The sequence below is a fragment of the Mixophyes fleayi genome, chromosome 6 (assembly GCF_038048845.1).
Source record: "Mixophyes fleayi isolate aMixFle1 chromosome 6, aMixFle1.hap1, whole genome shotgun sequence".
NCBI classification, from domain to species: Eukaryota; Metazoa; Chordata; class Amphibia; order Anura; family Limnodynastidae; genus Mixophyes; species Mixophyes fleayi.
The window spans coordinates 197,794,870-197,822,805 of record NC_134407.1 but is presented as its reverse complement, the minus strand read 5'-3'; the positions used below and the strand labels follow the sequence as shown (position 1 = coordinate 197,822,805).

The window sequence follows — 27,936 nt, the reverse complement described above, 5'->3', positions numbered from 1 at the left end:
AATTCAACATCTATGTCAATGTTCTAAGAGTTTCTTCCTGCAAGCCCAAATTTACTTTCAAAACCGCAAGTAACTTCTACCCACAGCTTCTGGAAACACGTAGGGCCCGAGTCATTAAGGAGAGCAAAGCATAAAAAGGAGTAACTTTGCACCTGGGCAAAACCATCTTGCCATGGAAGGGGGGGGGGAGGTAAATTTAAAATGTAGGGACAGACTTATAGTTGGGGTAAGGCATGTCCTAGATCAACTTTAAAATTCAGTGTAAAAATAAAGCTATCAAGTATTTGTGTGTTACATGAAAAAACAGCCAGTATTTTACTGATGTGCAAAATAATAAACTAATTTGCACCCCTTGCATTGTAACATGGTTTGTCCCGGAGAACATTTACTCATTTTTTTTGCCTTACTTTCCTTAATGACACAGGCCCGTAATGTTCTTTTACACACGTATATATAATCTTGTGTCCTTTTCCTCTTGTAGATCCACACAGTACAAAGCACACACGTGGCTTGTGGAACTCACCTTTTTGAGAACCAGCTCTCCGTTCATATGCATGGACAAGTTACTGAAATGGAGCAACATCTGGTCAGTTGGCAATTGCTGCTCGATGACATCGTCTCCGTACAGAACAATTATCGCCACACACAGAAAGAGGTGGAAATAATCTGTCTAAAGAACATAGAAGTGTCACAAAACCGCATCATCCATTTGTTGTTCATAGGGTAACAAGGTAGATGAGATTTACCTTAAAGATCTTTATTATATGTGAAATGTCAGAAGCCAGTATACTTTAAGGTGTTCTTAGCAGTGTGCATATCAATTGCTGTTTTATACAAACACATGCATAACTTTCACCTAAGGGTGATTATTTTAGATGCATCTTATTTTAATTTTATTGTTCCTGGATAGAGAAGTAATTACAAATAAATGCATTCCTATAAATGCTGTTGCAAGCACATATATAGGAATAAAAGGCAACTAATGTGGTTAAATAAAGTATAAGAGGCAATTTGTGTGAAAAAAGAGTATATCATGGTTAAAGACAGAAAGGACTGAAAATTAATTATGTAAATACAAGGAATGTGCCTATGTAAGTACAAAAAAAGAAATCAGGTTTGCAAAGATTGAAGCTGATTAACAAATTGCTAAAGGTAGCAGAAACAGCAAGTAAAATAAAACTGATAATATAGGGCCACTAAATTATAAAGTTGGTAAAATAATTGAGACTGGTATAAAAGTTATTAGTACTGAACCCCCAGGATCAATATTGGGCTTTGTGCTTTATAACAGTTTATTATTGTTGATGGTCTAGAATGAAAGCAGATTTGCTGCTGGCACTAAGTTATGTAGGGTTATTAACACATAGCAAGGTAATAACTTGAACAGAATATATATAATATTTAGACAGAATGGCAAACCAGAAATAGAAGATGAAATTTAATGTACATAAATTGAGGATTATGCAGCTACACATGCATGATACAAACATGTTCTTACCAATCTATAAATTCCTAATTAGACCACATATTGGATATGAGTGTCAGCTCTGGGTACCACAATGTAAGAGGGATACAACAGAACTCGAGAGGGCTCAGAGGCTGAAAACCACATTAATAAAGGGAACAGGAGGGTTTGTTGATATAAAGGTTAGAAAAAACAAGTTTTTTCGACTTCACAAAAAGGTGTCTTAGCGGTGATATAATTAATATGTATAAACATATTTGAGGTCAGTCAAAATATTTGACTAATTAGGGCTATAGGACGGGGGCAGGGGGGGGGCCATTAAGATTGGGTCATCGCTCAATTAGGCTCTCTACCTCCCACAAAAGCTTCAAGCAGGCACTTAAAACCCACTTCTGCATCAAAGCCTATCAGATGTCCTCCGAACTCACCCCTACTCCCCTTGTCTTACCCCGTTCATCTGCCCCATCCCTTTAGATTGTAAGCTCTTATGAGCAGGGCCTTCTTCCCTCGGGTCCTCCTTCCTCAACATTGTCATCACCAGTAAGTCCTCCTTGTCTCAATCACAGATTGTGATCCTATTTGCTGCATCCACTCTACAGAGTGCACGCTCAGCTAGGGCAGTATTCAGTCCGTTTTATTTGTGGTGAGAAGCCATCCTCCTCCTACCTCCTCAGTGCTGGTTATATTATTGGTCTTTCTTTATTGAAGTCATTGTGCTTGTTTTTGCCTTTAGTGTTTCACCCTGTTTTTACCCTGTGGACCCCTTTTTATAAATAAAATATAATGAAGGTAAAATATGGTTTTATCATCAGTATAGGAAAGGGTTCTTTACGGTAAAAGTGCTTATGCTGTAGATTTCATTGCCACATGAGGTAGCAAATTAACTAACATAATTTAAAAAGGCATTGGTTCCCTTTCTTACCAGAAATGGTACCTATCGCTATAATTAGCAGAGGGTATTATGGGGGTGATTGTATAAAAAAGCAAAAAAAAAGCTGAACACATACATAACTTTCACCTAAGGGTGATTATTTTAAATGCTTAACCCTCTGTTTCACAGAGGGTTTTGTTTATAACCTTCTTATGGATCCACACAATTTGAATTTAGCAATAATTGCCATTCGTAAGGAGTGTTTTAGTGTTACAAAAATAAAATAAACCAATTATGCTTTTGTGATCTGACTAAGAATAGTACCTGGTAGTGAGCCCAGCAAGCTTCCCACATTCTCAGGGCTTCAGGCTCTGAGAATTCCCGTTTGAAACAGAGCAGGATCCACCTGTGACAGAAGAGCATTTGTAGACCATCTTCTCCCAGGGACAGCGAGTGTTGGTGGAACCGATGGTACATGAGACGCAGTAATTCCCGAAGATACATCTGTAATAGGTACATAATTAACTAAATTACCTAGATTAGACCAAGAAAATCACGTGGGCATCACGGTGGCTTAGTGGTTAGCGCCTCTGCCTCACAGTACTGTTATCTTGAGTTCGATTCCCGACCATGGCCTTATCTGTGTGGAGTTTGTATGTTCTCCCTGTGTTTGCATGGGTTTCCTCCGGGTGCTCCGGTTTCCTCCCACACTCCAAAAACATATCAGTAGGTTAATTGGCTGCTATTAAATTGCCCTTAGTCTCTCTCAGTCTGTGTGTGTGTGTGTGTGTGTTAGGGAATTTAGACTGTAAGCTCCAATGGGGCAGGGACTGATGCGAGTGAGTTCTCTGTACTGCGCTGTGGAATTAGTGGCGCTATATATATAAATAAATAGATGATGATGATGAAGCAAATGTTTATTGCATTCAAACTTTCACACAAGAGTTCAGTATGTCGGATGGAGATATCAGAGACACTGTACAGTGGCGTGATCTATAACCGTATGCAGGAGACAAGGCGTTCCTAAGAATTTAACTTCAAACATCCCCGCTCCTGAATTTAGAACCCTAGGACTAACCGAATAGGCGAGGGTAAGGTGAGCTGGCCACTCACCCTTCTCTACCTATGTAACCAGACATACTTGCTGAGTATATCAGACTATTATGTTCTAACAATATACTAAGTCTGTTCGTTACTATCCAATCGTGGACATATCTTTCTCAGTTTTCAGCTGCTTTTACCATTGGACTGGTATAGCTACGCTAATCACAGCTGATTAACAACTACGGACCCTTTTGATTTACAAATAGATCTTCATCACCATTTATTTATATAGCGCCACTAATTCCGCAGCGCTGTACAGAGAACTCATTCACATTAGTCCCTGCCCCATTGGAGCTTACAGTCTAAATTCCCTAACACACACACAGACTAGGGTCAATTTAATAGCAGCCAATTAACCTACCAGTATGTTTTTGGAGTGTGGGAGGAAACCGGAGCACCCGGAGGAAACCCACGCAAACATGGGGAGAACATACAAACTCCACACAGATAAGACCATGATCAGGAATCAAATTCACGACCCCAGTGCTGTGAGGCAGAAGTGCTAACCACTTAGCCACCGTGAGGCTATTTAGCAATTTTCACTTAAGCACCTAAGGAATTTGGAACATTTTCTAGGAGCTCTTGTGCTTATGACTGTATTAACTTTGTCTAGCCATGGTACATGCATTATACTAATCCAGCTTTGTAAAGAGAGCTATACAATTCATATTTTACTATGCAGTACAGTGGTGTATGTTATTATTTGTGTTTTAATAAATATTCTTAACAGTCTATTGAAAATTTTTGTTCTTGTTTTTTTAAGATTCTGAGACATTTCTTTTCATTTACTATTTTTTTTAATTAATTTTATATTCCCGTTTAGGTTATTTTATTTTCAACTACCTGTATTTTGCAGTTCACACAAGTAATGCCCTTTCTCTCATTCCAGAAGAAGGTCTTAACTACCACTGGAACCGTTGCATTAAAGAGAGAATAAATTGTTTTTGTGACACTATAAAAACAACCAGACATATGTCTGGGTCTACAGTCTATTCCGAGCTGGAACAGTAGATTACTGGACATTCCATTTCTTGGAAACCATTCTTATGACAATATTAAATATGTAACAGACTTCCTAACCATCCTCTTGTCCCCATTCTTTTTTTTATTAAAGAACCACCTGACCTACAAGTTTCCAAATATAAAATACATACTAATTAATTACAGTGATGAAAAAGTTTCCATATGTTGAAAGAACTTTAGATATTGGGAATTCTATTGAGATTTAATATTCAGCAAAATGCAAATCCTTGTTCTCTTTTACAAGCCTTTCTACCACACTTTAAGAGGGATATAAAAGAACTTGAGATGGCTAAAAGGCTGAATACCACATTAATAAAGGGAATGAAAGGGTTATATTTTGGGGTGTCTGTAATAGGTACACTGAGAGCAACTCTATTTTGCATATGAAAAAAATAATAGATGATAATGTGATCTCAAATAACTATTGTCAATAGTATGGAGAGTGTGGTAATAGGAGGAAGCCTCCAACAGGTCAGGTACAGAGTAAACATTTAAGTATAAAATGCTTTTACAATTCTATAGCATTATTAGAGCACAGTGAAATCTCCGCTGTTCACAGGAGAAGAAAGAGAGATGACTACGCTGTTATATACAATGCTATGGCACCTGGAGAACATGTCATACTCCAAATTAAAAACAAACAAAATCATTACCCAGCAGTAACTTCCAAATTGAAGTTCTTAAAAAGAAGCCACACTTTATACAGCTTTATTCATATGAATAAGCCCTTCAATAACTAGACTAATCTGCTTATTAAGCTCAAGCAGATAGAACTAGTTCTATTTTAGCTAATAGACCTAAAACGTATTGTAAAAATGTTAGTCGACAGATAAAACAATAAGGTTTATAAATCTAAATCACTAGGTAATGCCCTCGCTGAATTGTACCAACAACTTTATAATGTAAAATATAATTCCGATGAATATAAGAAAATAAACCTTTATTACAAAATTAAGCACCAAACGCCTTCAAGAGCTGAAGTTCAAGCTTTAAACCTTATCTCAGAGGCTTAGCAGCCAACATTTCCGCCTTGAAATTCAGGAAATAATAGGACATATCCACCTAAACCAGTGTTGGCTAACCTGTGACACTCCAGGTGTTGTGAAACTACAAGTCCCAGCATGCTTTGCCGATATATAGCAGCTTATTGCTGGAAGGGTATGCTGGGACTTGTAGTTTCACAACACCTGGAGTGTGACAGGTTAGCCAACACTGACCTAAACCATGCACAGATCCACCTTAACCAACCCACTTCCAACTCTGGCCCTTTTCCAGCCATTGTCTGGAGACTCATTCTATACCCAATGGGTTTTCTAGCCTTACTTTTATAGGCACACTTCGTAGGTGATGTGGACTCCATCTAACTACCAACAGTCCAGCCCACATGGACAGCTATGAACGCATTAGACTAGGGCAGCCTGGACCCTTAATCAGGCCTTGCTGCTTTCAACCAGTTAACATTATACAGTTGCCTATCCCAGCACTGGTGCTACTACCCACTATAAATTGCTGTTGCCATGGCTCTGTGTCCAATAACCAAATAACTACAAGTGTGACCCAGAAGAGGAAGGAGGTTCGGTTAGTATAAATGGTGAAGGACAGTCATGTTTGCCAGCAGCGGACAGTCTTAATACTTCTAGAATGACCAATTCATTTTTCATATCTACACCTTCCACTGTCTCTCCTTATTTCAACCAAACCTCGCCACCGGCAGCTGCACCTAGATGATGGTTATCAATGCCTGGTGGCTGAAAATACTTCTGCATTGCAGTATTTATTATTATTATTAATTTTTATTTATAAGTCGCCACAAGGTGTCCGTAGCGCCGTACAGGGACAAATGAATTACAATACAATGGGAGACAGCACAGTACAGTGAACAGTAAGCACAGTAACTCAGTAAGCTCAGTGCACAGCTAGAGAGGGCGGGGGAAGGGGGAGGGAGGATCCGCAAACGAGGGGAGCGAGAGGGGACGGGGGTGGAGGGCCCTCGAGGAGGAGGGCTAAGCAGCTGGAGAGCAGAGTTAGAAGTGGTGGAAACAGAAGGAAGGGGAGGCAATGGACAGACAGAAAGACGCAGGGGAGAGAGGGAGAGTAGGGGGACGGAGGCAGATTCATGGGAGTGGGAGAAGGGGAGAGAGGGAGAGTAGGGGGACGGAGGCAGGGAAGGGGAAAGAAGGGGGAGAGGCAGAAGATAAGGTAGGAAGTTAAGTGGGAGACTGAAAGGCTTTAAGAAAAAGGTGGGTTTTTAAGGCCCGTTTGAAACTGGACAGGTTAGGGGAAGTTCTGATGGAGGTAGGGAACTTGTTCCAGTGGAGGGGGGCAGCGCGGCCGAAGTCTTGGATACGCGTGTGGGAGGAGGTTATAAGAGGGGAAGAGAGGCGACGGTCAGAGGCAGAACGGAGAGGGCGGGATGGAGCATGAATAGAGAGGAGGGTGGAGATGTAGGGCGCAATGGAGTTGGCGAGGGCCTTGTAGGTGAGTGTGAGGAGCTTAAAGAGGATTCTGAAGGGGAACAGTATCCACATGCACTTTCCCCACCACCAGCTACGATTGTTATTACGCTTCATAGTTTAAATTGAGGCACAGATTTACATGGCTAAAACTAGAAAAATGCCAAGACTCTCAATATATCCGCTATTGCTCACAGGGCTGATTCTCCAGCCTCGTATGATTGAATGTTATGTTCAGTAACATGATCCGGCGATAAATCTTTTGCTAACAGGAAATCTTGACTAAATAGCAGATATATCAAAACAACCGTCTAATTATGTTTTGTGCAGTGTATTTAAATAATATTGGTTGACATATTTTAAAGTGAATATATTACTCTTGTCCACTCATTGATTCAGCATGATGATATCATACCAACTAAAAACAGATGCAATTTCTTTATAGCTTAAGACTCTGAGCAGGGCTTGTTTATCCAAACAGGCACAAGGCTTTTGGGGGTGCAAAATTGTGACAGGGAGAGGTGTAAACTGAAATTAATTTTAAAATATTAGAGAATAGTTGTTTTCCCAAATAAAAAGAAAAAAAACGAAAAGAAAAATGTAGTAAGGTTTTAATCTTGACGTATTCTCATGGTAAAGGATGAAGACAATGAGTCATCCTTGGACGGGCGCTTGAAGATAAGAGAGTAGGAGAGACAAGGATGGTGACAGGCGCAGGCACGACATCCAACCCCCATCCACCCCCCTAACTTTACCCTTAGTAGCGCCCGTTCCTGTCTCCATTCTGCTAGACCAGTGTTGGCTAACCTGTGACACTCCAGGTGTTTATGAAACTACAAGTCCCAGCATGCTTTGCCAATATATAGCAGCTGATTGCTGGAAGGGTGTGCTGGGACTTGTAGTTTCACAACACCTGGAGTGTCACAGGTTAGCCAACACTGTGCTAGACAATTCAGATTTTAATGGAAACTAAATGAGTGACAAAGATGGCCGTGACACTTTTAAAAAGTGGAGATTATTTTTGAAAACACAGGAACATACATTGTGGGAGGGCGGAACGAATTCGTTATTACCTACCATGTATGAGCCTGGCCTGGAAGGTAAGGGGGTGCCATGAGCGTATTAGTCTAGGGTGGCCTGAACCTTTAATCAGGCTTTAACTTTAAGATTGTACGGAGACCAGAAGTACAGGCAATAAAAAATAAATAATTAGAAAATAAAAAGTCACTTAATGATTTTCCTAGAGACTGTGCGTTAACACTGAAAGGAACGGTGACAGACGTTGAACTTCTTTCTATAATATTACATGCTGCTTAATCTGTCATCTCCTTTCAATAGGCAGAACCAACCTGTCAGCAAGACAAGGAGACAGACACGGACTGCAAAAAGGCAAATAACTACCAAGTAAATATCTATGAACACATAGTAAACACGCTAGTATACAGGCATTGTATAGGCTGTTACACCAGGACATGCTTAGTCATGGTAACAGGTGCACTGGAAAGATCAGTCCTGTCGTCATAATTATCATTCACAAGTTACACCGGAATCACATTTTTTTACTTCTGAGTTTGCCGAAGTAAATTCTATATTATTTAGGGGTTGAGCAAATAGTTTGTTGTTTTTTTTTGTAGCATATTCAAATAGATATATTGCCTCTTGATTTTGTGCAATGAGTGTAGATCACACATTGATCCATTTCTCTTGACTGTAGGATACCAGGTCTGACTCAGTACATAAATATGCTCAGATCTGAACCAGTGTCACCTGTTGTCAGCTACTGTTACTTCCAAGTCCCTAAAAGCGATTTGTTGACTTCTCTATATAATTAGAGGCATTATTTTGTAACTGCATGCGCCTTTACCCTTTGTCCTATGGAACTCCTTGCCTCGCATCACCAGCTTCTCCCCAACCTACAATACTTCAAAACGCACTTCTTCATATTTGTATACCCTAGACCAGTGTTGGCTAACCTGTGACACTCCAGGTGTTGTGAAACTACAAGTCCCAGCATACCCTTCCAGCAATAAGCTGCTATATATTAGCAAAGCATGATGGGACTTGTAGTTTCACAACACCTAGAGTGTCACAGGTTAGCCAACACTGCCCTAGACCCTCAAATATACACACATTCTCTATTTCCCCATATTCCTTTGCACCTACTGTCTCTCATTACCCTTCACTCTAGATTGTAACCTCGTACAATCCTGACACCATGTCTTCAGCTGAATGTACTTGTGTTATTGCTAGCTCATGACTCTCCATGTATGGCTTATTATGCTTAGCTGAATTAAAGTATCTGTTATCATGTTTATTACATTCATGTCATTATGTTTATAGCATCATGTATGTCATACCTGTAATATTGTCCGGTGTTATGGAATCTGTGGAGACTTATAAATAAACGATGATGATGATGATTTACCTAACTTACATCATTTGGTTAGATATATTCAACAAATAACCAAAGAGTGGTTTAAGTATACAAACAAAAAGGCACTCCAGTTCTATAATGTTAACATTAAATCTTTGAATTTATGTTCAAATGTACATATGGTGACTAAAATTCAATTATATATGGATTCCAATCTTTGGGCAATAAGCCTTTATTATTTGGATCACATATAGGTGATATATTAAAAACAGGATTATAAAAAAGGGGAAAATAAAGACAAATAATGATAGGTTAAAATTATCCAGACCTATGGAAGTACTAGTTAACCAATTAATGGAATATGAAAGATAGGTGGAATATGGAGCTTTTATTTTGTCATTCTCAAATTCATGCTCCAATATTGTGTATTTCTCTCTCATAAATTGAGTATTCCAAAAAAATCTTCCGATATGTAGTGGGGGCTTGGATTTCTTTACACTAAGTGATGTTCCATAGTCATTAATAGAAGACAATAATAAGTTTTGGGCACTATTGATAAATTGTTTCTCACATACCCAACAGTTTATCACTCTACCTTACAATATATTATAAGTTTAGTGTGTCACATAGTTCTGTCATATAGCTATAGTCTCTCAAATGTTAATAAGGGTAGTCCCCGTTGTAACAGAGAAATTCCCTCTTATGAACCTCACACATTACTCTTGTGGTGGAACATATAGCAGTTCCTTTTTATATGAAACTGCTAAGACAATATTGCTGAAACAAATATCATAGATTGTGAGAAACTCGAGTGCCCTAAGGTTTTCCACTCAATGACAGTTGCAATGTAGCACACTAATGATAGATTATTTCTCACATGTTTAACAGTTTATCACTAAACCTCACAATGGACCTGGACAAATCCGGTGGTACCCTGACAAGACTTTCCCCGACATCAGGTTTCCGAAGGGGCTGCTTCCCGACCTTGACCAATGACGACTCCTCTTCACTCCGACTTCAGCCAATGACAATGAAGCAAGAAGGCGGCTGCGGTTGATGACGTCATTGAGCATGCCAACGCAATTATCGCTGTTGTTAAGGGGAAATGTAAGTATGCATCCATGTACAATGTAGAATTCTTTGTAAACTACACTGCATATGGGGGAATATTTACATTGCCCCCGATAATCGCGTCGGCATGCTCAATGACGCCTTCTTGCTTCATCGTCATTGGCTGAAGTCGGGGTGAGGAGGAGTCGTCATAGATCAAGGTCGGGAAGCAGCTCCTTCGGAATCCTCAGTTCGGGGTAAGTATGGTCGGGCTTCTCGTCATCAATATGCCGTACCACACCGACAAATCACGATGCAATAGAAGAGGTGCAAATGTTGCATGCTGGGAAATACTACCTACTTTTGGAAATACTGTTTAGCTTTATTTTAATAATGTGACTTTGTGTTAAGTTATGATGCACCCCTTCCCTCAACGCTAAATCTGTCCATACATTTTAAATTTGACATGTCCTTCAGCGCAACATTGTTTTGCAGAGGTGCAAAAGCACCTTCTAGTTTCTAATAAATCTAATCTAATAAACGTAAGTAAAAGGATTCCTATCAGACAGCAGCCAAGCACACAATTTATACAAAGGCAAATATTGGATGTAGTGTAGTATAATAAACTAGGGAGAGTATTAGGGAGTCCACTTACTAATTGCTTTTCCATGTCCTCGTCACAGGGCGAGCTGATGAAAATAGTATTCTGCATGAGGCCGACAAAGCACCAGAAGGTGTCAGACTCGTCCAGGACTTCCGTCAGCAGTGGGGCCACCAGATCGGACATTCCTTGTGAGTAGCCCACTTGGGGGCTGTACACTGCGTAATTCAGCAGGATCCTCCTGGGGTGGAGATTGACAGCGGCCGTGAGCACAGAAAAGTCACATTGATAAAACTACTTAGTAAATAACATAATAGTCAAATAACCACAAGTTAAAGTGTTCATTTATACGAGGAGGGTGTCTGCGCAGGTCTACTTGTGGCTACAACTGCCCCATCGCTTCATTCCATACAATCATTCACAGCTCAACATCACCTTCATCATTTATTAACAGGAAAGCTGGAAAGGAGACAAAATCATTTACCGTTTACATCAGTTTAGATTAATTATTTTTTTTTTGCAAAACTAGTGCAAGTTAAAAGTAGGGACCATTTATACAGAAATGGTCAGTCCTGCTTTTCTACATATATGTCATTATTGCTATTAAACATGTACAGTGCTCTTTTTCCAGTCCTCTGAATAACAAAAAAGAACAATTCTTTTTAAAACGCTGCACAGGATTAAATATAACTGAACGTCACACTTTAATTGATTGGTACGAAATGCACACTGTGAACAGATTCGTAGTTATATTATGATCCTATTCTGCAGATCTTCTGTGTCGTCTGACGGTGGAGCGAGACTACTAGTGTAATGACTATGGCCACCTAATAGCGAGGGTATTTATTTAAGCAACAGTAACTTAGACATGGAATTGTAATTATTAACATATGATAATTAAAAACAGATACCAAAAATTAAATAAAGTACATAGAACAAAAAAAAGTGAAATTAGAAATGACATTATGGTTGTCCATAAATAGGGCCTGATATAGAGTTAGATGGAAGATGCCCCATTTGCGTTTGAGCAAAGATCTTCACACTGGCATTTTCCAGTCTATATTTTCAGGTATATAAACCTTAAGTCAAGCATATAGATATGTCCTGGGAACAGATGTAACAATTGTCATTGTCTTGGGAGCTATAACATACTCTCTGTAATACATTTTTTTCTGCAGATCAGAATTTTGTTCTATAAGATTCTATAAATTGACAATTGGATGGGGGGGGGGGGGGGGGTCATCAATGTTCTTGAATATACTTGTGCCCAACATTATACAGAACGAACTACCCAGAAACTTGTAATGGTAACATATTTATAATATTCTCAGAGCACCTACTGATTTGATGAAGAATGGCAAGAACACAAAATATTTTGCTATATTCCTTGTATTTCCATAATTTTCCAGACCCTTCTAATTTTAAAAATGTCTTTGTTCGTTTTACCCTGATGACCTTTAATACTTCCTTATCTAACCACATTGGTTGCTTTTAATTTCTAAAAATATTGTTCTCACATCATAGGTACTTGCAACAGTCTAAGGGGTATATTTCCTAAACTGCAGGTTTGAAAAAGTGGAGATGTTGTCTATAGCAACCAATCAGATTCTAGCTGTCATTTTTTTAGTACATTATACAAAATGACAGCTAGCATCTGATTGGTTGCTATAGGCAACATCTCTACTTTTTCAAAACCGCAGTTTAGTAAATATACCCCCAGTATCATAGGTACTTTCAATAGTATTTATTTAAAATATATATTTTTAATTTTACATTTGTCGCTGTGCTTTTATTTAGGAGTAAACGTTTCTAGGCTACAAACTTCAATGCTTCTCTAAGCTGAATAACCATTGCCTTTTTAAAATGCATAGTCTTGTGTTTTCCTTACAAAGCATTTTATTGAAACTTGTTACAAATGTTGTAATCACTGTTCCCTAAATATTCCCTAAATGCCTCCCCCTCACCTCTCTATTATGTATAATGTCTGTTCTTTCATTAGTAGATTCATTTCAGTACCAAGTCAGCACAGTTTCCCCTCTAGGTACTAACACCTGCGAAAAGTAGTTTCTGATAGTAGTGCAATTTTGGAAACGGTCCTACAAAATATTCATCATCTCGTTCTACATTTGAGTATGAAATTTGCGGGCAGAATTTATCTATAATTGGTTACGTTCGATTCCCAAACGCACCACAGCAGAAATCCGAGCGCAATTCATAGACTAGAACTTCTGTGAAATGTGAATTTACAAACACACTGCGGAATGGTATTTCACAGAAACGATAAGTAAATGCAGAACGCATTTTGCCGCAAAACCGCACATCTCTACTTAGTTTTCCTTTACCAGGACCACTAGTTTTATTGTCCTAATTTATATGTGAATATTTAGAATCACCCATGAGAAGAAGGACCACATTTCTTTTTACCCTGTCAATTTATATTAATAACTAAATTTCAGTATTATTGTTTAGCTAGGTGATTTTTAACAAATCTCAATTAGTACTTTACTGGTATATTTTTCTGTATGTACATTTATTCATACAGAATTATCATATTCATCACAAATATCCTCCAACTGGGCTTGTCTGAAAAAGGTTTTTACATATAGAGAAACTATCTAATTCTAGTTCACCTATTTTGTTGGACAGGCAGCTTAATTTTGTTATAATACATTTTTAATGTTTCTTTTGATCTTACACATCCCCTTATCGCCTCTTCTATCTCTTTCCCCAATGGACTAAGCCCTGTACTCTGTGAACACTATCTTTCAAGTGATCAATTCTTAATAGAGCAGTATACCAAGAAATGTTATGTCCTCATTTCAATATCAAATGTATTATTGGTCAGGGGAAAAACGCAGGATTGGTAGAGAGGGGTTTCCATGCTACGCCGCCGGTGGGTGTGGCCAGCATGCTTAGGGGCGTGGCTATAATTTTAGACAGTGCTTGGCTGCTCTCCAATTCTTCCAATCGCCATCATATACACAGGCAATGCTGCCTGCACTACTGTTAGGGGCACACAGCTCTCCCTTTTCGAGCATAGCCGTGTGAAGCGGGACATACCTCCCAACTGTCCCTACAGTCATGACAAAGTCCTGATTGAGTGTGTCAGAACAGTTGACAGACTGTCCTGCTCTCTCCTACCTGTTCTTGCTGCTTTCGATACTTGTTGGGGAGAGATGGCTGTGAACAGTGCAGACAGAAACAGTGCAGACAGAAACAATCTGCACACAATCTGCAAAGAGGCTGGTCCCGGGGCAGGGTCCAGCCACCTCAAGCATACAGTCTGGGAGGGGGGTTTCCAGGGCGAGCTGATGAAAATAGTATTCTGCATGAGGCCGACAAAGCACCAGAAGGTGTCAGACTCGTCCAGGACTTCCGTCAGCAGTGGGGCCACCAGATCGGACATTCCTTGTGAGTAGCCCACTTGGGGGCTGTACACTGCGTAATTCAGCAGGATCCTCCTGGGGTGGAGATTGACAGCGGCCGTGAGCACAGAAAAGTCACATTGATAAAACTACTTAGTAAATAACATAATAGTCAAATAACCACAAGTTAAAGTGTTCATTTATACGAGGAGGGTGTCTGCGCAGGTCTACTTGTGGCTACAACTGCCCCATCGCTTCATTCCATACAATCATTCACAGCTCAACATCACCTTCATCATTTATTAACAGGAAAGCTGGAAAGGAGACAAAATCATTTACCGTTTACATCAGTTTAGATTAATTTTTTTTTTTTTGCAAAACTAGTGCAAGTTAAAAGTAGGGACCATTTATACAGAAATGGTCAGTCCTGCTTTTCTACATATACGTCATTATTGCTATTAAACATGTACAGTGCTCTTTTTCCAGTCCTCTGAATAACAAAAAAGAACAATTCTTTTTAAAACGCTGCACAGGATTAAATATAACTGAACGTCACACTTTAATTGATTGGTACGAAATGCACACTGTGAACAGATTCGTAGTTATATTATGATCCTATTCTGCAGATCTTCTGTGTCGTCTGACGGTGGAGCGAGACTACTAGTGTAATGACTATGGCCACCTAATAGCGAGGGTATTTATTTAAGCAACAGTAACTTAGACATGGAATTGTAATTATTAACATATGACAATTAAAAACAGATACCAAAAATTAAATAAAGTACATAGAACAAAAAAAAGTGAAATTAGAAATGACATTATGGTTGTCCATAAATAGGGCCTGATATAGAGTTAGATGGAAGATGCCCCATTTGCGTTTGAGCAAAGATCTTCACACTGGCATTTTCCAGTCTATATTTTCAGGTATATAAACCTTAAGTCAAGCATATAGATATGTCCTGGGAACAGATGTAACAATTGTCATTGTCTTGGGAGCTATAACATACTCTCTGTAATACATTTTTTTCTGCAGATCAGAATTTTGTTCTATAAGATTCTATAAATTGACAATTGGATGGGGGGGGGGGGGGGGCATCAATGTTCTTGAATATACTTGTGCCCAACATTATACAGAACGAACTACCCAGAAACTTGTAATGGTAACATATTTATAATATTCTCAGAGCACCTACTGATTTGATGAAGAATGGCAAGAACACAAAATATTTTGCTATATTCCTTGTATTTCCATAATTTTCCAGACCCTTCTAATTTTAAAAATGTCTTTGTTCGTTTTACCCTGATGACCTTTAATACTTCCTTATCTAACCACATTGGTTGCTTTTAATTTCTAAAAATATTGTTCTCACATCATAGGTACTTGCAACAGTCTAAGGGGTATATTTCCTAAACTGCAGGTTTGAAAAAGTGGAGATGTTGTCTATAGCAACCAATCACATTCTAGCTGTCATTTTTTTAGTACATTATACAAAATGACAGCTAGCATCTGATTGGTTGCTATAGGCAACATCTCTACTTTTTCAAAACCGCAGTTTAGTAAATATACCCCCAGTATCATAGGTACTTTCAATAGTATTTATTTAAAATATATATTTTTAATTTTACATTTGTCGCTGTGCTTTTATTTAGGAGTAAACGTTTCTAGGCTACAAACTTCAATGCTTCTCTAAGCTGAATAACCATTGCCTTTTTAAAATGCATAGTCTTGTGTTTTCCTTACAAAGCATTTTATTGAAACTTGTTACAAATGTTGTAATCACTGTTCCCTAAATATTCCCTAAATGCCTCCCCCTCACCTCTCTATTATGTATAATGTCTGTTCTTTCATTAGTAGATTCATTTCAGTACCAAGTCAGCACAGTTTCCCCTCTAGGTACTAACACCTGCGAAAAGTAGTTTCTGATAGTAGTGCAATTTTGGAAACGGTCCTACAAAATATTCATCATCTCGTTCTACATTTGAGTATGAAATTTGCGGGCAGAATTTATCTATAATTGGTTACGTTCGATTCCCAAACGCACCACAGCAGAAATCCGAGCGCAATTCATAGACTAGAACTTCTGTGAAATGTGAATTTACAAACACACTGCGGAATGGTATTTCACAGAAACGATAAGTAAATGCAGAACGCATTTTGCCGCAAAACCGCACATCTCTACTTAGTTTTCCTTTACCAGGACCACTAGTTTTATTGTCCTAATTTATATGTGAATATTTAGAATCACCCATGAGAAGAAGGACCACATTTCTTTTTACCCTGTCAATTTATATTAATAACTAAATTTCAGTATTATTGTTTAGCTAGGTGATTTTTAACAAATCTCAATTAGTACTTTACTGGTATATTTTTCTGTATGTACATTTATTCATACAGAATTATCATATTCATCACAAATATCCTCCAACTGGGCTTGTCTGAAAAAGGTTTTTACATATAGAGAAACTATCTAATTCTAGTTCACCTATTTTGTTGGACAGGCAGCTTAATTTTGTTATAATACATTTTTAATGTTTCTTTTGATCTTACACATCCCCTTATCGCCTCTTCTATCTCTTTCCCCAATGGACTAAGCCCTGTACTCTGTGAACACTATCTTTCAAGTGATCAATTCTTAATAGAGCAGTATACCAAGAAATGTTATGTCCTCATTTCAATATCAAATGTATTATTGGTCAGGGGAAAAACGCAGGATTGGTAGAGAGGGGTTTCCATGCTACGCCGCCGGTGGGTGTGGCCAGCATGCTTAGGGGCGTGGCTATAATTTTAGACAGTGCTTGGCTGCTCTCCAATTCTTCCAATCGCCATCATATACACAGGCAATGCTGCCTGCACTACTGTTAGGGGCACACAGCTCTCCCTTTTCGAGCATAGCCGTGTGAAGCGGGACATACCTCCCAACTGTCCCTACAGTCATGACAAAGTCCTGATTGAGTGTGTCAGAACAGTTGACAGACTGTCCTGCTCTCTCCTACCTGTTCTTGCTGCTTTCGATACTTGTTGGGGAGAGATGGCTGTGAACAGTGCAGACAGAAACAATCTGCACACAATCTGCAAAGAGGCTGGTCCCGGGGCAGGGTCCAGCCACCTCAAGCATACAGTCTGGGAGGGGGGTTTCCAGGCACTAGGATCCCCCCCTCGGTTTGCCTATGTTGGTATTTGTTGCAACGCATGACTTTTCAGCGATACATTGGGTGTAACTAGTTTTGTTACTTTTTCAGCAAAATAAACTTGACCACAGTTTGACTGACTGGACACAAATTCCAATTATTTTGTAAGCGGACAGCTGGTCAACTATTGTACATTTGTAGACAGAGACTGTATAAAATCAATTAAAAACTTATGTAAAGAACAAAATTCTTTGAAATATGTTAATATGCAGATCCTATGTAATATGCTGAATTTGCCATTTTTATGGAGAAGTTTTGTGTCATGTATATTGTTCGTTACACCCTTAAGTTTGCTTAATCAACATTCTGTGTAAGGTCAATAATATTTAACTTAGAAGGACAAACATAGGAGTTCCTAGTTTCAGATCGGAAACAGAAAAAGAGATAGATTGGAAGCCCAGACCAGATTTAGTTTGCTCTCTAAGGGTCGTTTTTTTTAGAATTAGGAGTAAATTTAAAATAAGCAGACAGGCTAAGAGGTGTATTTACTAAACTGCGGGTTTGAAAAAGTGGAGATGTTGCCTATACAACCAATCAGATTCTAGCTGTCATTTATTTAGTACATTCTACAAAATGACAGCTAGAATCTGATTGGTTGCTATAGGCAACATCTACACTTTTTCAAACCCGCAGATTAGTAAATATACCCCTAAGAGGTAGATTTACTAAATCTTCTATAATGGAAAAGTGGAGGTGTTCCCCATAGCAGCCAATCAGATTTTAGCTATCATTTATCTAGTATATTCTAGAAAATAATAGCTAGGATCTGATTGGTTGCTATGGGCAACACCTCCACTTTTCCTTTTTGAAGGTTTAATAAATCTACTCCTAAGTGGTTAGATGGGGTTGCGTCCTAGCTCAACTCTAGATCGCAGTGTAAACATAAATGTGGGCAGTATGTGTGTGCTACATATAGCCAGTATTTCCCATGCTTAAAAAAAAAATGCATTGTTACTGGTGGTAATCGGTATCCCGATGCTTGGGATACCGACACCGAATACACCTACAGAACAAACCCGAAACGTTAAATCAACGACCTCTGAAAATTCAGACTTACCTTCTCACCGACGGAGGATGTTACCGGAAAACAATTGGTATGTGACTGCTGCACAATCCAAACATGCTGGTTGCCGGTGCTCCATTGTGACGTCACTGAAAACAGCGACATCTGCATTTAAACAGGTAAGTTAATATTAAGGGTTAGGGTTGGGGGTTAGGGCCAGGCTGCGGCAAACGTCAGTGATGTCACAATGAAGCGCCGGACTCCAGCATCCTCGCAGTTTGCACCAGTCGTATACCAGCTGTTTCGCTCATTTCCTCAGCCGGTGACAAGGTAAGTGTAGATTTTAATAGGTAGTTGATTTGAGCCTTCGGATTTCTTTTGTAGGTGTATTGGGTGTCTGTATCCCAAGCATCGGGATACTGTACCCAACCCCATTGGTACCGCCTTCCATGGCAACATTGTTTGTCCAGCTGCAAATTTGTGTCCTCTAGCTGGATTTGCTTTGAACTCTAAATAAGGCCATAAGCTTACAGTCTACTCTATATGGCTTACTGTAACCTGTCTTGAGGGAAATAAAGGGAACTATGGATGCCTTAGTGTTGTCCAGTCAACACGAAGACAGAAGGTGAGAAATAAGACCCGGGGTTCCAACAGAGCACTGATTCTAGTTACACATCCTCTCAGCTTCTAGTTTAGAATCCTCCAACATTCTAACCACTCTTATTGATGTTCAGCCCACATCTACTGTAGAGTCAGCAGCCAAGAGCCACATATTAACCTCCCGGTAATGTTTCTAAAGACATCAGCTTGGAGGTCCTTACTTTAAAGCTCACAGCCTAATTCTCAGAAATCCTTTTTTGAGGACCATCAGTCGAGCTCTAACTAGATGGATGGCTCTCTTACTTTGTCATTACCATTACTGCTGAATCCTCTCCAGCCCATCCAAAGAACCTATCAACCCAAACCACAAGGGTTTATTTTTATAATAACTATATTTTTATTAGTGTGCCCCAAGTATTTCATATGCTTTTTGTTGTCCATTGTATGTGTAGTTCATTGCATGTGGATAGCACCCCTTTGTTATAATTTGTTTAACACATAGGTGTTGCTTTCATATATACAGTATTGTATTAACCAGCAGATATTTGCACAGAGGTCGGGGCTGTTAATGGCATCTGAATGTATTAAGACTACTCAAATCCCGTCAGTTTTTCCTTACACATAATTTAGACTGATATTTCTTTCTTGGGCCGTGCATAATTTATATCATAATCTCTTAATCTTCAAGTGTTAATAAATCATTGATCAGCTCACGTCTGCAGGAGAGTTTCCCACAGTCTGTAGGTAGAAGGATTCATAAATAAAAGACAAGGGGGTGTCAGGAATTAACCTTGCATGCAAGATCCATGCTGTAAAAAGTAATTAATTTTCAGTGGTTTTCTACATATACCATATCAATTAATACAAAAATAACATTATACTGTAGCGCATCCTATTGGGAAGCTCAGGCATATAATGGGAAAATATTTACTTTCATGTAAAATGTAATTTCACAGTTACCTAGAATACATTAAAACTTGATTCTTACAAATTCTAAGCAAACTAAGAAGGATGATCACCTCATGGCCTCCACATTGGGATTGTCCTCTCCTCGGAAGAATTGGTTACTCCGATCCGTTCTCACGACATCTTTATCCACAGTAAACTGAACATTCCTCCAGAAATCTTTCTGGGCGTCGGGGCTCATGGAGACTCTAAGTATTGAAGAGAAGGGAAGAAAAAAAAAGTAGCAAGATATAAAGAAAATGAAAGAGTTACAAGTAAAATGAGAAATCTATAACAATTAATCCTTTACGTCTCCTCCTAATTTCCCATACTCCAGTGGTTCCCAAACTGTTGCGCCGTGGCTCCATGGGTTGCCACGGTAATCTCACAGCGGCACTGCGGCACAGGGCTGGTGGTAAGCAAGGCGGGAGGACTAAGTGGCTAATATTTTGGCTTAGGCCGTGAAAATAATATGGAGACCATAAGGGTGCCTCGAACAGAGAACATTTGGGATCCACTGCGCATACTCCCCAACTGACAGAACGGACCTGTATACCTTTTATTCTGGATCTGAGCGTATTCCTCTCTTCTCTGAACCCGCAGAGCTTCGCGTTCCTCTGAAGAGGTCTCCCAGTTGTAGTATCCGAGAAGGAATGGCCACACTTCCCCCCTCAGGGATGGGTCGATGCCACCGAAAAAAATTGCCTGTCACGGAACAGAAGGCGAAACATAAACATTTCATCTTACCCTATTCACCAAGATGAATCAAACTATGTGGTAACACCAGCTGCTTCATATACACAGCAGAGACTGTACCTGTCCGAGTTGCTGCTTTTGATTTAAATCAAATCAATTATTTTTATAAATCTGGTGGGAGTGTCCCACATTGGTTGAGTTTTGGAATAAGATTAGAAAAATGTACCTTCGCCGTCACCCATGTAGATATGCCAACTTTCCCCAAATACTTTTTGCTCCCTTGTCAAATCCTTTTAATCACCAGAAACCAAAACAAACTCATTAGTCACATAATCAGCACCCCACCCCTCACTCTCTCTGCCCTGAATAAATGATGGCGTTACTATCCCAAGGAACATATGGCCTGCCTATTTAATAATTCTTCCACTTCTTTTTTATTACTTGGGAACCTTTGACTGTGCTCTTTAATCAGAGATAACCCTTCCACATAGAATACTAAACATCGCTATTCAATTCCTTCCAGGCACTGTGTCCTCCTGGATGTCTTCTGAGACGTACGTACTCATCGCACAATATGCTTTATAGTTCAAGATGAGTTCAAGTTCTATATTTTCCTCCATTGCTTTCCTCCCTGCTTTACCCTTTTCCATACCCACCCCGGTTAAATAAAAAACAAAAAAACAAACAAACAAAAAACACTTTTTACAACATTGGAAATTATTGCTTACTATGATACAGGGTCAAAAAAAATGATCAACCAGAATGTTTGTTATGTTATGGCTGCAGGATAGGTGGCGGAATCTAAGATCCACCCAATAAGATTGAAAGGATAGTGACCTGCAGCTCAGTGAGGAGCTAAGGACATAGTTCAGTGGAGGAGATGCAGTGTGCCCTCCATATTTATTTGGTTGATCAAGAGCAAGTATCTATGCCATAATGTACGTACCTTATGCGAGCTAACTGTATGACATATATTAATATTAATGTGGAACGGAACCATGTATAGTAAAATATAACACGTTAACCTTTAGAACACTCGTGAATATAAAGATCCATTTTTGCATTATAATTATCGGTAACCCCATCCAAGAGTGTTGAGAATTAAATTTTACTAAATCAAAACATACTGGTAACCATCGCAAACAGTAAAAATACTTTAGCGAGTGAGAAAAGTCCGCTAGATAAGGAATGTTCATCCAATTCTATTTCTAAAGTATATTTCAAAGGGGTGAAACATAATCTAAACATTCAAACAGTGACAATATTGTTTGTGGAAAGGGAGCAACAAAATCGTATGTGCTGAAAGTCCAGTAATAAGGGGTGATCAATTACACTAAGCTGTCCGTGTGTAAGAGCCCACTATACGTCTTGAGTGTCTTCAGACATAGCTGCTTTCTCCGACTCCTCTTCTGCCAAGAATGCCTGGGCATCATCTGTGTAATTACAGTCTTTATAGTCTTTGCCATCGATGAGGCGCAGACGTGCAAGATAAAAGAGAACAAATTTTCGGCCAGCTTGTATACGTTTCCAGCAGATAGGCGACATTTCCTTGCTTGACCTGGACACCATCGAGGAGTAATCTTGAAACAGGAGAAGGTGGTTGTCCATCCATTTAAGTTTACCAATGTGCTTTGTGGCCATAGATGAGCTTTATGGACGTATTTAAGCACCTAAGAATACAATTCTCAGTTTCGTTTCTGCATTCCCTCTTGTTGGACCTAGGCAGTGTGCACATTCAGTTTCTAATACTTTAAAATCTTCCATTGTGTTTAGGATATTAGGAAGGTCTGTCATGAGGGACTTTGAGAACTGGTCCTCTAATTTTTTCAGCAAGGCCAACCAGACAGAGATTGTTATGACGTGATCTGTCTTCCGAATGATCGATTTTATTTAACATCGGTTTTGGACTTTGTGCATGGTGGCAACTTGTCGCCTTAGATTAGTAATATCTTGCATATTGTCAGCCATGTGTTGTTCGTTAATGGTGGCATGTCTGGTGGTATGAGAAAATTGTTAAGTTCCTTTATAGTTTGTGTAAATTCTATTGATTAAATCTGCATTAAGGGTTCCATTGTCTCCTTAATCGCCCTGACCACTTATGATACGGGTGTCATAATGCTTTTGGATTCTGATGTTAGATTTGCTTGTGTGTAGACAGACAATTCTTCAGGTATATTGGTGCATTTTGGTTCGGTGATGGAGGATATTCCCATAATATTAGAGGAGTGGTCTCATTGTCGTCTATCCAATTTGGTAAGCTGTGATTTTGCAGGAGTGGACGAACTCATCAATTTATCCATGTTTTTAAGTGTAGGATATTGTACTCACACTGATATTTTGCACTGGGATCATTGTACAGTAACCGTGTGCGGTTCAAATTTTAAATAGTTGTGGTTTGGAGTTGACTGATCTCCCCTGGATAGGTAATTTCAATTATATCGGCTATTAAGAGACATCAACCATCTCTTTGTCACCTCCCAGTGACAGTATAGTTTTGGAAGTATAAGGATAGTCTCTCAGATAGTGAATAAAAGGGAGATTTTCAATAAAGTAATCTGAGAATTGATTAATTGTATGTAAAAGGTCAGATTAGTGTTTGGTAATAGATATAGAAAGCTGCTGAATTGCTGTAACAAAGAGTAGCAAACGTGAATATAAAATAAGTTGCTGGTCAAGGTGGCGGACGCTTGGTGCCAATTTTTGTCTCTCTTGCTGGTTTCTCCTGATTGCTCCACTGCTGTTGGCCACAGGCGGTCTGCAGACCGTGTGATCAGGGCTTCAGGATGTGACAGACCTAGAAGAGACCACCAGACACTAAAGCCGGAGCTGTCAAAGTTGTTGTGCACTCCGGTGATCCGTCGCTGTGTGAACTGGCAACTAGTATACCAGGGTCACTCTCTCCACACCTCCAGGGGGGTTTGGGTGTTATTATTGTGGCGGGGAAGCCGTTATCAATACAATAATGTGTCGCTGTTAGTCTTCTTCTCAGGCAAAGAGCTTTTAATCAACCGATCACCGGCGTAAATTCACAAGTCATAGAACAAAGCACAAGGATAACTTTTTGCATATATGAGCAAGAGCTGAATTTGCGTAAGATGCAGCCTATGAAAAGAATCAGGTATCTTCCATGATGTCAGATATAGACCAGCTGTAGAGACTCTGAAAGAGCAACTCAATAAGTGATTGGCTGAACTGCTGCTCCAGTATCAGTACGACAGGGACCGTCATACCGCAAGACTAAAGGGGAACATACGGAGCCTAGCTGGGTAGCCGGGGCCAATAGTGCCACAGGGAAAATCAAGTATTTCTCAATTTTTAACACATTTTATTCAAATGTATTTCTAAGTTTGTTTGTTTTTAACAGAAAGATGTAATATATGGGCAAAGTAAACAAGTAAATGCTCTTTTTTGTGCAACATAATTTAAGCCTGCGCCGTTCATCATCACCACCATTTATTTATATAGCGCCACTGATTCCGCTGTTGACGTTAATGTTCCCAACTATATATAAGCCTCAATGTGCATCATTTATCTATGAAAGAGGTTTATACTCTTTTACCGCTGGTCGGGAGTGATCATCAGTTACTTGTAAAGGCGCCAAATAACTCTACAGCGCAGGACATAGTTACAAATCATGCCAAATACAGTCGTACATAAAAACAGAACAAGTAGAGATGAGACTGATGGGGCAGCACGGTGGCTCAGTGATTAGCACTTCTGCCTCACAGCACTGGGGTCATGAGTTCAATTCCCGACCATGGCCTTATCCTGAGTTTGAATGTTCTCCCAGTGTTTGCGTGGGTTTCCTCTGGGTGCTCTGGTTTCCTCCCACACTCCAAACACATACTGGTAGGTTAATTGGCTGCTATCAAAATTGACCCTAGTCTGTCTCTGTATGTGTGTGTGTGTGTGTGTGTGTTAGGGAATTTAGACTGTAAGCGCCAATGGGGCAGGGACTGATGTGAGTGAGTTCTCTGTACAGCGCTGCAGAATCAGTGGCGCTATATAAATAAATGGTGATGATGATGAAGACGCGATTCAAAGGGACCTGCTCATGAGAGTTTACAGTTTAGAGGTGACGTATGCTGGTTGCAATTACCAGAGATAAAGATGCTGCCAAGAGGAAAGCAGAAAGGAAACGGATACAGAGAAAACCTGCACAAGAGAATGTAATAAATATGTTTCACAATCTAATGGGGAAATCAGGAAGAAAAAAAGAGAAAAACGCTGAGTTACATAAAAAAGCCACCTCGCCGATTCCAATAAACCGGGTGAGCAACCACTGTTTGACCAGGTCAATGTTCTAGCTTTACTTTAATACTGTATTCTATAAAATTTGACACTATGAATATTATCCTGATAACATGGAAGTGACAAGTTGTTAGCTGGCAAGAACTAACATTTTATTGATATAATATGTATTATCGCACACGGCTACCTGTGATGACTGTGCTGCTCTTGTATGAATGCACTTTTCTGTAACGCTCAGAGCCAAAATGAAGATATTATGAAAAACAAAAGCCTTAAACAAAAAATAATAATGAGGCAATAGTAGAAACTCTTGGGTACACTCTACATGATTTTAATCCGATTATCGTGCTAATCACATGATAAACGACCGTTTGGCAAGATATTCGTGTGTGCGCTCCCACAATCACATTTTATTGTACCAAAGCACATCGTATCGTTTAATTTGATTTTAAAAACTTCCTAAAAATCTCTATAAACGATGGAATGATGTCGGACAAATTCTGAAGTGTGCGAGTCCTCACGACCAGCAGTGTAGGCAGATATCTGTTGAGTGTACAGAGTCACAATCTATTCAGCAGATGGTTATGACAGATGAGCACAGATCTGACGGTAAATCGTGTAGATCTATACAGATAAATCAGCATGCTCATCGGTACTTTCAGTCATTGGTAAAATCGTTACATAAATCGTATGTATAATAATTTTCAGTGGTGTGTACCCAGCTTTACAAATACTCTTAGGAAGAGAACAGTTGAGCACACTTGGTTTAGAAACAATTCACAAGAACAACCGGCGTTGCTTCAAACACAATTGGGAGAGTTATCTCAACAGAAGGTCCTTTCTGACTGGATATATGAAACTGCGGCAGCTGGCCATGCTGACAGTACAGCTACAATAGTGCTGCAACAATTAGATGGAATACTACACATTCACATAACCACATAGCACAGCTAGTTTTCCAGGCCCATGTATGGCATTAGCAAGGAATGAAAGGGCACCAACCGGACTAAGCTGAAGGAGCATTGTCCTAGTGTTAGTAATTGGGCTATGCAGATAAGATACAGAGATGGAAAGTTACCAAGGTCCAAAAATACAAATTGATGTGGAAGATAAGGCCACCAGATGGGGCGGGGGAGTCAGGATCGACTTGAAGATGTGGAAGCTTCGGTAAAGTAATGGAAGAGAGACTTTTTCATAAGTGGCCTCGCTCCAAAGACGCTCACCCCAGAAGAAGTGAGCTAGGAGGGTGCAGGATGTGTGATGGTTGCAATTTGAAATAGCTGAGTATTAGCCATTTCTCCCTCGTAAGGTTTACGTTGAACAAACACTTTCTTTTAAGGGTAGAATAGCAACAATTGTGTATGATTATATTTGTAACAAAGACAGAGTTATACAGTTGATCAGGCCTTGGTTCTCAAGAAAACAGATGTTTTATCTCCACTTCATGTTTTGTTGTGTGTTATAAGTATAAAATAGACCATAGTCCTCTACATAGCTATTCTTATTTCAATTATACTTCTTTATATGTTCTGTGCAAGCTAATGTTATCATGTACTGCGCATGTCTTCCTTTAAGAATGTACTACGCATGTTAATATTTCTTTGTATTGATATATATCCCCTGCATTGTATGATAAGTGGGAGAGAGATATCATAAGACACAATGGGGTCTCCATGTCTGAACTCTGACCTTGACTGAAAAATAATTCTGTACCCTTAAGCATGAACGTTCCAGCCGAAAATACATGAAGCCATCTACAATGTTCTGTCAGGATAATGATCATTTTAGGAGTCTCTATCCCCTCCTAGTTGCTGCTATGTTGGTAGAAGCCTCTGCAATAATTTCTGTATGATCTACACTTACTGTTGCTGTCACTCTTGCCATATCTGAGCTCGTTTCAAAAACTAAAAAGCAACACGTTTCAGCAGCAAAGCGTACTAAGTATAGTATTTTATTAATATCTTCACTTCTATCCGCATATAATCTGTGTTTAATCCTGCCTCACTGCTCCTTCTTAAAATGAGCAGGTACAATACGATTGCAAGTTATTTTTTCACCTCCCATCAACTAGGAGAATACTTAAATGTCTTAAAGACATACTGCTACAAAATGCTAATATTCATTTCTACGCCGATGAAGGGGACACCATTGTCTCTGGTTATGCTGTATAATCCCAGCACAAAGTAGTTTCAGAGTTGTTGCCTACCCTTTGTCTATACAGCGCATGTAACAGAGCTTGTAACCTCGACATGTGCTTGTGAAAGGGAATCTCCAGATATGCCTTTGGTGTTGTTCATGACTTTGGACAGTCTTGGAAACAACAGGGCTACTTTATATCTGAAAACCTGCAAATCAAGAATGGTCCTTATGTAGACCAAATACTAGATGCAATCATGCTACCCTCTGAGATTGCTATCATCACATTCACAGCTTATATCTCTCTTACTGATGATGTCTCATGAGACAATACATTGGTAGACAAATGTGCTACAACAACACACTTTCTCAGGTTTCAGAAAATAACACACATGTTTGCAATACAGCCCAGATTCTCCTCTGGCTACTCTAGAAGATCTTGCAACAGCCTAAAACAAAGTCCCTGAGTTTGAAAAGACTACATGGAGGTATTTTGGTTGTATCTGGCAAGCTGACAAATAACCAGACAGTCGACCAGTGGCTTTAGAAGTCTTGCTCCTGCAACTTGCTCATCTGCACCATGGGATTGCACAGGTGAGCAAAGGAAGGATGATTTTTTGGGTAAACCGAGACTTGCATCCACTGTGCATTGGTATTATCAGACCTGTCATATATATCAGACCTATAAGATTACCATCATCTCTGTAACCATCTTTGTCTGCTCTTGAACTGACTGATTCACTTCTGTACTTCTCTAAGACACTTATCAAATGTGCCGAGTCTTTCCACCTTCAGGACTGCAAGACTCAA

The 27,936-nt window shown here is 39.4% G+C and overlaps 1 protein-coding gene across 2 annotated transcripts in view; it reads right to left on the bottom strand.

Moving 5' to 3' along the window:
• Positions 1-27,936, bottom strand: part of TBC1D16 (TBC1 domain family member 16) — a 63,155-nt gene that overhangs the window by 2,538 nt on the left and 32,681 nt on the right. For both annotated transcript variants that reach the window (XM_075177946.1, XM_075177945.1), the window contains 5 exons: positions 20,600-20,748; positions 20,118-20,252; positions 10,996-11,182; positions 2,661-2,840; positions 524-670 (listed from right to left, as the gene is read on the bottom strand). In XM_075177946.1, coding sequence (XP_075034047.1) covers positions 524-670; positions 2,661-2,840; positions 10,996-11,182; positions 20,118-20,252; positions 20,600-20,748 — 798 coding nt within the window. The remainder of the gene's footprint in view (positions 1-523; positions 671-2,660; positions 2,841-10,995; positions 11,183-20,117; positions 20,253-20,599; positions 20,749-27,936) is intronic.